This window comes from Centruroides vittatus, unplaced genomic scaffold (assembly GCF_030686945.1).
Source record: "Centruroides vittatus isolate TY-2023 unplaced genomic scaffold, ASM3068694v2 contig_345, whole genome shotgun sequence".
NCBI lineage: Eukaryota > Metazoa > Arthropoda > Arachnida > Scorpiones > Buthidae > Centruroides > Centruroides vittatus.
The window spans coordinates 3,180,272-3,197,104 of record NW_027122170.1 but is presented as its reverse complement, the minus strand read 5'-3'; the positions used below and the strand labels follow the sequence as shown (position 1 = coordinate 3,197,104).

At 32.1% G+C, this 16,833-nt stretch overlaps 2 protein-coding genes across 2 annotated transcripts in view; one reads left to right on the top strand and one right to left on the bottom strand.

Moving 5' to 3' along the window:
* Window positions 1-626: 626 nt before the first annotated feature.
* LOC136974246 (phospholipase A2-like) lies at window positions 627-7,525 on the top strand. The gene is made up of 6 exons (XM_067269079.1): window positions 627-728; window positions 1,982-2,198; window positions 4,836-4,999; window positions 5,069-5,228; window positions 7,126-7,281; window positions 7,381-7,525. Exons 1-6 carry the CDS (start codon window positions 713-715, stop codon window positions 7,472-7,474), a joined length of 807 nt encoding a protein of 268 aa, XP_067125180.1. The 5' UTR covers window positions 627-712; the 3' UTR covers window positions 7,475-7,525.
* The window catches only part of LOC136974245 (required for meiotic nuclear division protein 1 homolog), a 30,651-nt gene continuing 15,656 nt past the window's right edge, over window positions 1,839-16,833 (bottom strand). Inside the window, exons 7-13 of the mRNA XM_067269078.1 lie at window positions 16,263-16,360; window positions 14,013-14,077; window positions 13,858-13,934; window positions 10,949-11,069; window positions 7,777-7,893; window positions 7,640-7,701; window positions 1,839-2,155 (exon numbers count right to left, since the gene is read on the bottom strand). Of these exons, the coding sequence (XP_067125179.1) occupies window positions 7,660-7,701; window positions 7,777-7,893; window positions 10,949-11,069; window positions 13,858-13,934; window positions 14,013-14,077; window positions 16,263-16,360 (520 nt within the window). The 3' untranslated portion in view covers window positions 1,839-2,155; window positions 7,640-7,659. The remainder of the gene's footprint in view (window positions 2,156-7,639; window positions 7,702-7,776; window positions 7,894-10,948; window positions 11,070-13,857; window positions 13,935-14,012; window positions 14,078-16,262; window positions 16,361-16,833) is intronic.

Here is a 16,833-nt window from a genome sequence, read left to right as displayed (position 1 = left end):
GTGAATTTATAAAATATAAATAGTGACTTTGTGTAGTTGCTTATGTATATTTTCTTCTACTTTACTGTTTAAGTTTGTGTTTGTACATCTTTGTTTATGTGTAATTATAGCTGTATTTTATGTTCATATAAGTGTTTTGCTTGTTTTCGTGAATGTTTGTATGAATTATTTTCTCATTAACAATAGTGTGTGTGTATGTGTAAGTGTGTTTTGCTCATTTGTGTATGTTTATATGAGTGCTCCTTTCTGTGCAGGTGTGAATATAAGTGTACTTTGTGTATGTGTGTGTGTGTGTGTGTGTATACCGAGCAAGTGTTTATTTATATTTGTGTTTGTGCACATTTTTTGGTATATTTAATTATATATGTAAATAGAATGTTAATGTACAGCAAACATAAACTAATCTTGAAACCTGAAATAGTAATACTTTTGTCTTTAATTCCTAGAATAACTTGAAATAAAACCAATAAAAGACACTAATTAAGCTAAAAACATTTAGAAACACACACACAAACAAACACACGAATCACGCACGTGTCGCATACCGGAAGTAGTTCGATGACGTCGACATTCCAGGGCAGCTTTCACTGGAAGTGCAGCGACCGGGTTGCGCATGCTCGTGCAAACACGTGAGAGCGGTTACCTGTATGACATAGAAATTGTTCGCACACAAACTACGCCAATAGATGTGTTTGGTTGATAAAGGTTCGATATGTGGTGTTTTAGAGGTAAGTCAAAGACACTTTTGCATTGTTACAGCTCCCCCGTTAACAATAAACCGTTAATTTTCTCATATATGACGTCACGTATGACGCGCCTCGTAAACAAATCGCCCTCTCTTTTTTTAGAGTTAATTTTTTGAATTTATTTAAATAATTTTAATTGATTTTCGCTATTTTTAAAGCTTTTTTTCATATTTTAGATGTAGATTTTGATTTAAAAACTCGTTAAAAATACAAGAGAATTGTTTTTTGCTTGTTTTTCATTTTAAAAAAAATGTATAATTTCCTTTGTACGAGTCTAAAAATTCATTTAACTGCAAATTAACACATTTTTGGAGCTGCTAGTAACTTTTTAATAGAAAAAATACCTCAAAAAAGCTCATTTTTTTCCTTTAAAAGTTCAAAAAATCCTCTAAAAACTATTCAGAATCACGCAATCCATTCATATTTTACCTAATTTTTTTTTATAATCTAAAAAAAAAAAAATTTTATGTAGAAAAATTAGGGTTTAATTTACAAATCCTTAGAAAATTTCACGAAAAAACAAAGAAAAATGCAAAAAAACTTTTTAGAAACTTGCAATTTGTGAACAAACGTCAAGTTTTGTCACTTTCCAACACACAAGCTTAGATAATCTCAAACAATTGACCCATATTCTTCTATCAAGGGCAAAACTTGATTTAGGGCAGCAATTGCGTCATCGACTGAGGGGTCATTAACATGATTTTGCCCCCTTGCAACCTCAAAAATATCCAGAAAATTTCTGTGCGCGCACCCTTCACTTTTATGGCCTAGTATTTTTAATACTTAATTATAGGGTAAACATCCCTATCTCCTATCTACATATGTATAATTCAAGGTTTTTTCTGGGGTATTTAGGAAATTGTGTAAACCTCAACTATTTATAAATTTGTAAAGTAATACAAGAGTTGTTTACATGTTCCATTTGACCAGTAGGTCAGCTATTATTGTTGTTTTTTTCTTAAGGAAGGGAATTTTTAATTAAAATATCTTACCGAGAAACCAGTTTTGAGGATATTGCTTCTTATTTTGCATACCTAATAGTGTTAGAATGACTTTGTGATCTTCTCTCTTCTAATAAGATTCCCGGTAAGAGTTGTCGTGCTGTTTCGCGGCTCTCTTAGCTCTCTTCTAAGAACGGTTATCTTGTTTTGTAGCTCGTCCCTAAGAAGAATCTCTCTAAGAACGGCGGTGCTCCTTTGAAACTCTCTTCTAAGAACAGTTATGCTCTCTTGCAGCTCTCGCTTATCTTCTCCTGCTGAAGATGCTGTGCCGCCCGACCTCCGCCGTCGTCGACGGGAGGATCGCCCGGTACGGTTATCCGCAACCGCTCTTCTTCGTCCGTTTCGTCCGGTCCGACGTACCTTTCGGGACGTGGCCCCTAATCCAATTAGTCAAAATCACCTGGATACCTAACGGAGAGTTATCAGTAAGATGCGAACTATCCCAAGAACAGTGAGTAATACATAAATAAAATATTTTAATACAAGACAATGATGTCAATTTACTGTCCCACTTATAAATGGCATAGTTTATAACTAGGAAATTCTTATAATTTTCTAGTTAAAGAGTTATATAATACACCAGAGAGAAAATTCCAGAATTTAATTAAAATGTTTTTGAAATAATTAATTTTTATTTTAAAAGTGTCATTATATATGTAGATCCATTGTTTAGTAAAGTATGAAAGTATCACTAAATTCTACACAAAAATTAACTTTCTAGTAGGTCATTCTATGTCAAAGGAAAGAGAAAAACATGCCTGTAGGAAAATGATTAGAAAAAAAGTCATGCTAATGCCAGAAAAGATCATTGAAACTACAATCAAAAATTCACCTCTTGTAATAAAATTTACATTAGAAATATTAAAATTGTTTTCCCACTTCCTCCAACACAATGTATTTTTGTGGCATTTCCCCTTTCACAAACAAACAGTTTTGTACAAAGACAGAACAAAAATGATTATCCTCGTTACAAATTAATTAAATAATTCATTTGTAATGAGATAAACTTTGAAAATTTTCAGAAATCTGCTCGAAAGAATGGAATAATTTAACCGGAGAGTGGCGGATACCAATTTCTTCCACTTCCGGCCGAGATTTTTGTACTTAATACTTTCAAAATTAGCATTTTATCCTTAAAATAGGCACCTCAAAATGTAAATTAAGTGTAATTAAGAATAAAAAGCAATTTATTGATATCAAACAGAGGATGGAGAATTCCATTGATCCTCCATTCTGCACAAAACCCTAATTTTCTAGGATAAACAAATCAGATACGGGAAATATAATGAATAAAGTATGATATATCCCATATTTTTCTAGCTAAATTTGCAAATTAAACAATTCGGTCGAGCGGGAAAGTAAAATCCGACTTTTGGCACGTCTCGACGCCGCAATTTTTGTACGAGGAGCTTGAAAAATTTGTTTTAATCCCTAAAATAATTACCTCGGGGATAATTTAACTATAATTAGGCATAAAAAACCAATTTATCTGTACGGAATGCTCGAATTACTCGATACGTTGCCTCGCTCGGGCGTGATTTAGCATATCCGAAGCCAAATTTCGAAATTAAATTAACGAGAATGTAATTTTTAAGCGTGGAAAACGTTTTTCTACAATTATATATCCATTTTTTATTGTTGATTTATATTATATTTTAAATTTTCCTCGATAGAAAATAACCCTTTGTTGCGTACAAGTCGTATAAACAACTCGTACATGACAAGTATAATGTTACTTTAAAATGTAGGACAACAATTTCCTTTATTACCCTAAATATTTTATAAAAAAAAAAAAGTAAGATTACAAAAGAATGATTTAAAGCATTTAATTTAATTTTTTTCTAATTCAGACAATTGCTACTTCCAGTTTTTGAGCTTATTTTTTTATTTTTGCATGATTTATTTAATAAAAAAAAAATGTAATTTTAACATTTTCAGGAAACATTGCATAATTTCCAGTCAAGGAAATACTATTTTTTGGTTTTAAAGGACTTAAAATAACAAGAATATCATTTAGATCAAAAGGGAAACTGTAGACTTTTCATTTTACCTTAACCCATTTTGTGCTGACCGTTCGTAAATATAAAAAACTCGGCACCACATTTAATTTATTGTCTATATTAACGATTTTTATCACTTATCTCCATTTATTTCGGCCTGTGGAGGTTGTACGCAACTGTTTTCTTACAATTATGTAGAATAAAACTGCAGAATATTCCTCTATATTTAATACAAACAAGATTACAAACATATGTAATTAAATATACATAATAATTTAAGAATTTAAAGCAGTATTTAGCTACAACAGCATAAAATCCTTGTATGTATCATCATCACACACTGTATTTCTATTGAAAGATGCTAGTCTGTCCCGTAACGACTTTGATTATAATTGATAAGCTGTAATTAGTAAGAGAGTGAACAGAATTTTCCTATAAGAAAGCAGAAATTTAACAGAATTGTATATAATAAGTGAGTTGAATGAACTTTTAAGAATGCTTCTGTAGAAAAACAGATTTAATTTTCTACTTTGTTCTGAAAGATTTCTTTAGATAATGAAGTTAATCATACATTAAAGACGTTTACGAACAAAAATTTGTGTCCGATTCGTCCTCGACACCATTAGTAAGAGCTCGCTAACTCAAACAATGAATCGAAAATAATTGAAAGATACAAACTGACATACATCCGGTTGAATAATACCGAAAAGAACGTATTGAATAAATACTTTAATCTCCTTATTAAAGAGAATCTTGATGACAGATTGGTTCGTACACTGCACGACTATGTCAAAATCCAGATTTAAGTGTGTGACGACACACTTTGGGTAATTATAAGAGGAAAAAATGTTTCTACTGTTCCACACAACAATTAGAGACTTAATTTCAGATTCTCTTCTCAAATTTCTGTACATTTTATTCAACAAACAGGAATGTTAGGTTAGTTACATTAGCACATCTGTAATTCTTCACTTGATACCCTTTTAATGATATATAAAAAACAGTGTGTGCAATTTGAGTCTATAGCCTAATTTAAGTTCTAATTGTTTACACCTTAATAATAAAAAAATTTTAATGTTTGTTATCAGAAAAGAAGTTCATAATACTTTAAGGACGGTACCTCAAGATCGGGTGAAGGAAGTCGACAACTATCAGATGGAAGGCATCCTCAAGTTGTGTACGCAGGAGCATCAATCTCAGCACCAACTAACGTCGAGTTCTCAACACAGGAGACCGGTTTTTATATGGCCCGGTAATTTACAGAACTACATATAATATAAATTAGCTAAATTATTGTTATTCTGTAACGAATTATTGTCAGGAACGAGGTGGTGCGGAACGGGAAACGTTTCGTCGAGTTACGACGATCTGGGATGGTACCGAGAAGAGGACAAATGTTGCCGAGAACACGATCTGTGCGACGACATTCTTCTAGCAGGCGGCCGAAAGGAGGATCTCGAAAACGACTCTCAATATACGAGGTCGGTCATAGTTTATTACGATATTCTCGGAACTTAATAAAGCTATAATCAAATATTTCTAGCTTATATACAAACACATCTTTATAAATTATGTTTAGACCAGATTTTCTAAGGATACTCTAATAAAAATCAGGGAATTTTTGTGAACATTTAACTTTTGGAGTTTTCCAGAAACCATCTGCACCTTTATAAATGTCACCTTCAAATTCATTTCAATATGGTGTTTACGAGAATGCCGCCACTCTTCCAATCATAATTAGAGTTTATACTCGAGTACCGAAGTGACAATTCCAACAAAATTCAAGGAAAAATTATAATCAAACAGTTTTAGACATAAAATTTTCTCTAAGCAAGTTTGGTTATCTTTGTAACAAGATAGGAAATAGCATTTTTTATAATTCACCTCCGCTCACTCCATCTCAAAATGTCAGTGCCTCTCTCTTTCTTTGGTAATTGTTCAACCAAAATTTCAAGATGTACTAAAAAACTAGGCTTGAATATTGCTATAAGCTCTTAGAATTCCATTGTTATGTATGCTCCTTTCCAATGAAAGAGACCCACTAAGGATTTTACAAAAATCTGGGGTATATAAAATCTGTTCAGAAATAAATACGAACATAACACACAGTATTTTAATGTGTAGTGCTTTAATTCTTTCTTATAATGTACAAGCCCGATTACATTACAAGAAAATATTAAAGAACCTAAAGGAGGTAAATCTAATAGCAGGACAACAATAGAATTGTCTAAGCTAATGAAAACAACAGAAGACTATTCTTGTTAAACGTTCATTTTCTGTAAAATTGGCTTAAGTAAACATTATGAATTTTTAACTGGGAATGAAAAATAAACAGGTAATAAAATAATCACCCAACAATTTCAGCTGAATTTTAAACAGAAATTTAATCAATTAAAACAGTCTTTGCTGGTATTTGATTATTGGAAATATTTTTATGGACAACTCCTATAGTTAAATGCCGTAAGTTTTGTATAGTGTATTGTAAACCCATAAGGAGTTGCTTGTTTCTTCTCTACACTTCCTCACAAAACTCTTAATTAGCATAATTTTTGAGAACATTATTATATAAGGGATATTAAAAAAGTATTTAGTATTTATACTGTGGTAGTATGCACCATATTGAGTAAAAAGCTATAGTTAACCTAAGTTGAAAATGCAATTGTTTCTAGGGTAAATAATCCAGCAGAGACCTGGAATATTTCAAGAGAGTTTACAATCTCTGTGGAGATGGAAGGAAGACATGCAAACTCCTGTAAATATTGAGATCAAGATTTAGCAAGATTATCCTCTCTTTTCACATTGCACGAAACAGGTAGAAGACAATAAGTCAGTCATGATCCTTGCATACGTAATTAAATCCTTAAGTTCCTGCGATGCCAGTTTTTAATTTTAAATTTCCCATTATAAATTGTAATGCTGTATATGCTTACGTGTTTTTATTAATTTCAGGAAAATACAGTACATGATACTTAAGAAAATATCATTTTATACATTCGTAGCTGTATAATATTTGATAATCCTGATACAGTAGACTATGTTTAATGATTGCATCTTTATACCTGACATAAATTTTAACTTACAGCTATGCAAATTACTGTATTTAAATGATCCGTTAGCCACCTCTTCACGATATTATGTACTTAAAACTGTTAAGTCACGATACTAAGTTTATGGGAAATAGGATGGCTCTCTTTACAATTTCTACAGAAATCAGAACTTACTATATAGCCTTATTTCAAAATGAAAAAGCTTGAATTCTGGCTAATTTATAGCAAATTTTTAATTAATTTGGCATTAAGTCTTATCTTTGGTTATACGATTCCAACTTTGATGCATTTAAAGACCCTTAACGACGATAATTTTCTTTTTATCTTTCAGATTAAACTGCGATTGCGACGACAAATTTTGGCACTGCTTAAGAGAGGTAAACACTTTAACGTCAAATGCTATAGGTGATTTTTACTTTAACTTACTCAAAAACAAATGCTACAAAAAGGAACACCCCATTGTAGGATGCATAACGTGGCATTCAAAGTAAGTTTATTTTATAGATTTTGTTATCTAAATTCATAAATGTGTTTTATTTTTGTATTCTTCTTACTTTATATTTTAAATTCTTTTTTTATGTTTTAGATTGCTAAAAACTAGATGTCAAGAATATAAATTAGATTACACAAAACCTGAAAAGTGGCAATGGTTTGAAGCCAAGGTCTACTCGAAACCATAAATGCGATTTGCCACTTAATTCTTGTAAACAAAACTAGTCATTTGTATATAAACTGTCTCGTAACGTTTAAAATAAAACTGATTTTTATACTTAAGATATAATTATTTTAAAAAAGGGAACAAATTCTATAAAATTAAATTTATTAAAATATAAAATTTGCTTTACTTTAACATTACACATTCCAATTAAATAAAGTGTTCTATGTAATGGATAACTTCAAATGCCACCTGAAAAAAAGATAAATGTTTTTAATTTTTTTTATAATTTTTCTTAGGTTTATTAACAACAAAAAATCGACTCACCTCAATTAAAATTAATATAATAATCATTACTTCTAGTCTGACGTGATGATTATCACTCAAGTGATGGCTAAGAAGTTCCATTAATTCCAAACAATGGCTTAACTTTTCATTCATTACCTACAACAATAAAAATTCTGTCAAATGTTATATATTATAAAGTAATGAAATGTTTCATCAGAGTTTGTGAAATGTAATTTTACAAAATTAATATTCTTGATTAAATTCGATTATTTACGTCGACGGCGCCAAAACGTTTTGCTCGGTGGAACAAATTGCACGTAAGTTGTCGATAAGAAAACCACAGACACTAAGTATATTGTATACGTATAAATAGAGGACCCGTTTCTATTATTTGTAAGTGATGTACGAAACACGATCGCATATTGGGTAAGCGTGAGCTGCAGAACGAATTTGGCCCGAGGTCTGTAATTTGGGACTACAACTTTTGAAACGTTGCGTTATTTTACTGGCCATCTCAGCATAGTACTACATAGTTTAAGCTATATTTTTTAAAATAAACCATTAATTTTTAAAACTGAATTTACAGAAAGTTAGTATTTACTAGACAATGATTTTCAAAGAATCAATTATAACTTAAAACTAAAAATAAACTAGAAATTACTGTAATGAATCACTGATACCGAACTGTGTTCTTACACGAGCTGAATTTTTCTTTGAATTTCTACTAATTCGATAATTTGTTTGGACTTATCTCTAATAAATATTTGATGTAAATCCAACATGGCCACAATATAAGTGGATCCTAAACTCTACTTTTGAATACATTTGTATGTGAAAAGTGCAACCTAAAAGTTTCTCTGTTTATATATGAAAGTATTTCTGCACAACTTCCACACCACAATGGTCCGTCGGCATCCAACTTCACTTCTAATCTCGTACAATTTGTTTTTCTTATCCTCGTATCAAGCGAATCCCTCTGTTCAGACCTTTAACTTGTACACGTACTACTTAGTTATCGTGTGGGTCTAATAACAATATTATAATTTCATAAAATTCACATAATAATCTACTTTTTATCTTATTATTTGTAGTCCTTAATAACAATATTTTGACATACTAGAAGTCAGATTCTATTCTAGAGTTGTCTATGCAAAAACCATCTTTGTTTCGGTGTCAGTTTTTTAGATATTTAAAGTTGCGTATCCACACAAACAATTTCATCGAGATAAGCCAGCATATCGTCACACAACTTCTGTGCAAATTGCCCTGCTGATATCCACTATGCTTCATTTGTATACTATCTAGTGCAGTGGTTCTTAACCTTTTAGCGATAAGGGACCATTTATCAAAATTTATCTCTTGCCATGGACCACGAGCTGTTTGGCAGTAATATAAGTGCTTATAAAGTTGTTCTATAAAATAAACACGTACAAAATTATTCGGAACCAAGAGTATTAAATTATTTGCGAAAATGTTACATTAATTATATTATTTTAGTGCAATTTTTGTAACTGCATAGTGTTTATCAACTGCTGGATTCTTTATTCAGTGCTACTCAAAGCCAAACGCATGTTGGCACTGGCATCCATCCGATTTCGATGTTTATTTTTAATTATCAAAAGCACTGAGAATCCTTGCTCGCATAAATATGTGGTTAAAAATAAAGTTAGGTACCGTAAAACGATTTCTCGAATTTTAGAGGAAGCAATAGCTTTTTGGCTCCAAAAATCTTCAAGATTAATTCCTATCTCAAAAGTATCCTTGCAGTTACTATCGTGTTGCATTTCAATTAACTCTTGTATTTCATCCTGCACCTCAGAAATATTGACTATGAAAGGATTGCGGATCAGTTTCCGAATACCTTTGTCCTTGCAGTCAGGAAAATAGCGATTGAATTCATTTTTCAAGTTTTGTAAATGGAATGTAATGTTCTTTTGTATTTGTCCTTTAATCTCAGCACACTTCTTCTCTGTGCCTTCTATATCCGTTACCGGACTACGGCGACACCTGGCGCAGGTTAGTAAGGTTAATAACGCGCCAAGGTGTTTACTAGGGAAAGTTAAACCCAGAGAGGTTTTTGCTGTCTCTGGGACACGATGTTATGCGTGAGAATAATGCCTTCCGGGAGGTCTTTTAAAGGAAACTGGCCCCTATTCAGGTGTTACAAACGTGGAGAAAACCTGGAAAACTCCACGTGGCCACCCTGTCCAAATGCGGTGGGAACCCGCGACCAAACTCCCAGCATTTAGCAACAGAACCGCTTGGCCAGTGGTGGGCATCTCAGCACACTCTCTGTCAATAATAGAGTTCAATGTATCAAACGCAGAAAAATTCTCTCTTTCAACTTTGCTGATCAATACGTTGATTTTAGTGATAAACGCACTGATTTTATCTTCAAATACAAATATATTGCTAGTGCCTTCCAATTTCATATTTCCCGAACCTTGCAATTTATTTAGTTGTGCAAAAAAATCCACTAAATAAGCAAAATGTATTTGAAATTTGAACTGACAGAACTCTTCGTCATTTATTTAATAATTTTAGGATGACTTCACGGACCCCTTCGGGTGCTTTCAGGGACCACCGGTTAAGAACCACTGATCTAGTGGAAAGAAAAGAAATGAAATATGAATGACGATGCATTCATTTTTCATTTCTTTTCTTTGTGATAATTCAAAACAGAAAACAAAATGTATATTTATTGTTTATTATTTTTTCATTGACTTATCTTATTTCATCATAACTTATATAAGTTATTTAATTATTTAATATATGTTTTCCGCCCCTATTATCAAAAGTTTCGGGAAAACTGAATATTTATTATTTTCTCGTCGTGTCACCCGTCGAGTCGGTTTGCAGAAAATGACTACAAACTGTCCGGCGACTTTTACTTGTTGCCAACGAACAGTGTCAAATTCACGTAATGAAAAAATTCATTTGGCTTGTGTATCTAAATATTACGCACTACGAGAGATTTCGACGCTCGTTTATTCGAGTCACGCACACGCGGTGCCGAAAACACTCGAATCGCATGGCGAAATCACTCGTACGGATTCCTGGAAATTAAATATTGCTTTATTTATAAATTTAAAAATAACTCTAGAAATAAAAATTTCCAAGACCCTACAACCAATTTTTCAAGGATATATCCTTGAAAAATATCAAACAACATTGATTGGAAAGCCTTGAATTATATTAAAGTTATATTTACTTTCGTCCTCTTAGTTATGTTCAAGTAATTGCATGTCTTTTGATATAAATGTTCCAAGTGTTGCCGATCCCAGTAGAAATCGGGAGTGTCCAACAAATCCGAACTTAGATTGATGTGGTGCCTAAAATAACAAACATACATTTATTATTATTTATCTAAAATAAAAATTGTATTAATGCAAATTATATCATAATTAAAGCAGAAAAATTTTTTAAAATAAAAGTAGAGTATGGTAGCATTGTATGCTTAATCTTACCATAGAAACTGGTTATAAAGACAAAAGGGCGTTAAATAACTTAATTAATTTTTTTATATTTAATAAAAATGAGTTTAGACAACTCTAAGTTTATAATAAAATAAACTCTCGAGCACTTTAAGATATTAATTTGTATCAATATAAACATCCATTAGCCCATTTTTAGATTAAGGCCAAACAATTCCAGATTATGTCAAGCTGTGATAATGCTATTATTAATAATTAAATGTCAAGTAATTAGCCTAGATGTTGACGTTAGGTGCCATCTCTCGATAAATTTAATAGCAAATTTAGGAGGTTCTGGAAGAATAATTGGATAAAGATCCGAGTAGCCTAACTGGCAACGTGTCTTTGTGCCAAGCGAAAGTTGCAGGTTTGAGTCCCATTCTGGGGTAATTCTTTTCTTCCAGAATCTTCTAAATTAATTATTAAATATTAATTTGATTATATTATTAAATTTACAATATGACAATCGTTTAGCATTAATTTGTAGCTTTTTCAAGCAAGAAAACTCATCTTTTGGGAATTCGTTACAAGATATTCTGCTTCTAGCTATTATAACATTCTGGAAGATAATTGTCTTATTCAAAAACAAAAATTTTAAATAAACTTTCGAGGAGTTCTTGAAAAATCACTAAGTTTTATATAATTTTTTAAAGTTATTTTTCTGCATAAAATGATAATTTATTACTTTACACAGAGCACTTAAATAAATACAAATTCATTAGCTTCGTGTCAAGCTAACGTAGATTTAATCTTGATCTTACGAACTGTACAAAGAGAAATGCAGATGCAGTCTTTGGTATTTATAATAATCACACTTTTATCATTATTAATATTATAATTAAATAATTAAATTTAAATATCATACAATTAAAATAGTTACAATGTAAATCTTCAACAAAAATCATTGAATAATTGGCATTTGCTGATACGATATCAAATTCCAGAGTCAATCAGGTAAGAGGAATGAATTTTCTTTCCATGTTCCTACAAACAAATCGGCCTTAGCAAAATTTCAGTTTCGTGTTAACGTTAGCATACAATCTCAACACTGTCAATTAGAGTGACAAGATTGGTTAAAAACAATCAAAAACGTTTTTATTTTAGTAAATTTTATTTGATGGATTGTTAAAGGTGTGTTTTTTTTAATCATATTCTATTTATCCAGTACATACAATATATGATTTGTAGTTATATTAAAGTGCTATGTGCTATGAGACAAAACTGCTTTCTGTACCCCCAGCTGCAAAATTCAAAAATTAATGTTTCCGTCTGAAAACTGACGCATATTACAGTAAAAGTCAACTACACAATTGTAGAAGTGAAGATCCTTCTTACTCGTCACGTGATCTTTACAAATGTTCTGTCCCGAGTCGTTCTGTACGCCTCGAGATTGTCCGTTTGATGGTCCGTTGAAAGTCACACCTCCACACTCGATAATTAGTTATATACAGTTTATTTACAAATATTTACAAAGATGTACACTATGCAATAACATTACGTACGCTAATGTACCGAAACTGAGATGCCGCACGTCGACTTAGCTGGCCGGGGAACACGAGTCACCTTTCCGGAGATGGCTTAACCTCGTGGCCGTCCGTCTCTACGACAACCTTTCTCCAGAGGACTTCCCAAGAGGAGAACACTCTCTCTTCCGCCTCAAAAGTCTGCCTGGTGTTAGAGACCGCCACGTATCAGGTCCCTCGCCCTTTCTCCTCGTTTTTTTGCCACCCTTCCAATTTAAGGGATTCTGCTACTCCTTCCTGCGACCAATCAGTGCCTCCCCTTCTTAGAGCCTTCAACGACGTCCGCCTTATTTCCCGCCGACGTAGCTTACATTTGCGTCCGCGCTTTATTTACATTTACTTTCCTAAGCTGGCCGGCACGTGGCCAACACATTGACCCTTAAGTGGAGACGCTACACCTTTGATCCTTCCGGCCGTTTATGGCCCCGACTCCAGGTGGGAGCAATTACCTCAGTCGGGCGGTTTCTTTGACTCAGGCCGCCAAAGGCAACCTTTACAGTAGAGCACAACCAATTTGGTACAAAAGGCACCCCGTGTACGTGAATAGCACGAAATGCTAATGCGCATGTCGAACATACAGTAAAATATGTATTTCTCGTGTGTTCTCATGTATTTATTTACAACACGTGAATTTCTTCTTTTCCAATCTCTTTGTATTGCATTAATTACTGTGTATGTTGTGTGTCACTCACATTTGTCAGTACATAAGGACTTTATTATGCTTCCTGTATATATATACATTATAGTAAAGAGAAAGTATGTGAATATTATACTATGAAATATCACAGTGTGAATGAAAATGGGTGATTTTGTCAAACACAAACAGATTTTATTAAGTGAATTAAATATTTCCATGAAAATTTCATCCATTTAAATAGTTTTTTAAAAGATCGGTGTGGACTTTTCCTATTAAACAAAAGTCCAATCAACAAAGTATCTGTTTTGTAGCCCATTTATAGATACACTCGTATATTTAACTCTTTCTCTGTACTCATATGTAATTTTAACTTCAAGATTCTTGATAAGATCATTTATTTACTTCATTGTACTTATATACCAAAGTATATACCAAAGCAATGTATGCATACAATAAACTACTTAAGCAAATTTAATTGCAATCGTACCTCAAGGCGTACAATTCTCCCGTCTTCCGAAACACTTGGTCTTTAGTAATATTAATTTTCTTTCCTGATCTCATGTTCTGAAAAATAATAAATATTAATATTGTATGCCAAAGTTGTAACTTGGCATACACATGTAACTTGGCATGTAAACTCACATCTGTAATCCATTCAATGCTGTCTCCATATTGATCCAGAAATGATTCCCAAAGAGCTAATTTGACTGTAAAAATAATTTGTAAAGAATATATTAATGTTTATTATTAAAAAAATGCATTAATTTAAGTCTTAATATAAAGAATCGGCCAAAGACCGACGAATGATATCATTGACAAAGAACAGTTTTTATACGATTCTTTGTTAATGGTTAAATTTATAGAAATGATTCAAAAACACACAGTGAAGTTTTACATAAAGAAAAATTAACAGATACTAAGAAAAAACAATTTTGTGTGAAAAGAATATAGTGCATTATTTCATTAAAATTATAATTATTAAATTTATTACAAGATGGCACCTAACGTCTTCTTCTAGTCAAATTGTTTGGTGATTTATTATTAATATAGCCATTATATAGGCCGATAGCATACGGCAGCGGTTGGCAATGGCATTATAATGTATCGGGTTTGCGTAGAGTTGTTTGTTTAAATTAACATTTATTACATTTTATTTTTATGTATTATTTTTATTCTATCTTTATGTCATCTTGAACAATGGACTCGTTATGTTTGCTTGCTAAATGACTATGTTCCATTATAAATACCACCTTCTTTATGACAAGTTTTTTTACATTCAAAAGTGCTTGAAAAACAGTAGATAATTTTTTTTTAAAACAGTTTGATTCCAGTAAAACTGTTTTTTGTTTTGAAAATTTTCATGGACTGTTTTGTCCATGAAAATTGACCCTGGATTGGCCCTGTCCCTCGCCGGACCAGCCAGACCATGCTGCCCCTAAGGTCTTCTTAGTGGCCATGGGGCAGAAATCATCTGGAAGGAAAGAGTTGGCCCAAAGTGGGGTTTAAACCCACAACCATCACTTGCCATGCTGTGCACTTGCCACTTGCACCACCTGGACCCCGAGCAAGCCTTCGCTTCCGGATGTATCCGGTTGTGGGTTCAAGCCCTGCTCTGGACCAGTTCTTTTCTTCCAGATGATTCTAAATTATTTAAAAATTATAATTATTAATTTAGATAAGAGACGGTGCCTAATGTCTACCTCTAGTAGCAAATTACTTAGTATTAATTATTAGCAGATTTATAGCCCGAATGTTAAGGCAATCGTTTGGCTACGATCGTACGTATATATTGGGCTTTGGGTTGTTTAATATACTTATTTAAATAGATAAAATAATTATTAAATATATGAAATTAAAAAATTATTGATTTTTTAATTATGCATAGACGACGATGCATTTGAGAGACACTTGGTCACATCCATTATGGCAACTTCCTCTTAGTCTCGTAATTCTAGCATTTCCATATTGTAAGCTCATTTAGAACTTCCGACCTTTAATAATTCTTGGTCTAATACATTTTATTATTCTTGCATTGATGTGAATCTGGATAACACCACATTCATTATTATCCTCTGTGCTTTTTAACCTATCATTGAGTGCCCTTGACATATATTCTATCTATGACATTTTTATTCCATATGTTGTCTTTGACTAGAATTTTGTAAACTCCTTCATATTCTACTTTAGTCTTGCGAATCTTTATCATTATTAGATTACATATTGTGGGATTTCATATTTATACTATATTGAAATTATCCATTGTTGCTATTTTCTTTTATTTATGTAAGCCATTTATTGTATGTAAGTACTTTCCACTGCGTATCATTAGCTTCTGTCCTGTTTTGAATACATTTCATTAAACTTATAACTTTTTCTTCATTTCTTTAACATACTCTTAATTCTTTCACTTTATCTTATGTGCAAACAATGTGTGAATGTTCTTTTTATGAAGGCTGCAAAGGCCACAGTCTTCTATGGCCCCAGATCATCTAAGATCAAGGATGTACAGAATGAATGAAATGTTGCTTCTTGAGATATTCATATAGCTTTAAGATAATGACCATATCTAAGAAATGTACAATAGTGGAGCTAATTTGGTCAATTCTGGTTAAACTGATAGTGTCTTCTAGATCCTTACTGTGGCTTCCATATATTTATATACCTTTTATTACAAAGTTGGTACATGATACTAACTATTCTAATAAAGGATGCAGCTCTTGCATATTTCTTATAGGCAATATGTGGTTCCTATTGCAACACAGGTTGACCACCCTGGTATATAGTCATCAAATTTGAAGAACGATAAATAGCAGATAACATGCACTAATTTCAATAAGATTCAATGGTATTTTGAAAATTGAGAAACCAAAGAGTAACACGCTAAAAACTTACCAGATAATGCCATTCCGTTAGAAAATGTATACTTTTCTAAATCAGTAGAACCTTCCGAATTTAACAAAATTCTTCCATTAACGAGTCTCGTTTTGTTACTGAAATATTGAAGAGCATAAAATTAACAAAAATAAATGAGTATTAATTAATTTTTACTATTAGTTAAAAAAAAATTCAATAAAACATTAATTATATTTAAATTTGCTCAGAAATGACAATTGTTATTTGCAAGCAATTTTTAATTTTCAGTTTACTGGAGTTCAATGCTAGATTTGTATGATTGACAGAAGGTAGATCATGTGCCACAGACAAAACTTAGATTCTGATTGGTTACGTGCAACATTTTTTGATGCACATAACCAATCTACATTCTGATCAATCGTACAAGTCTAACATCGAATTCCAGCAAACTGGAAGTTCTGCAGTTACCTGTCACTTGCACCAAAGATCTAATCGACAATTCTGAGAACTTATGGTACACTTTTATTTAAAACTTTGTCCTATTCTGCATAGCAGTTGTATATTTATTAAATACTTTCCCGATTAGTTTGACGTTTGTAACTGTTTTCGG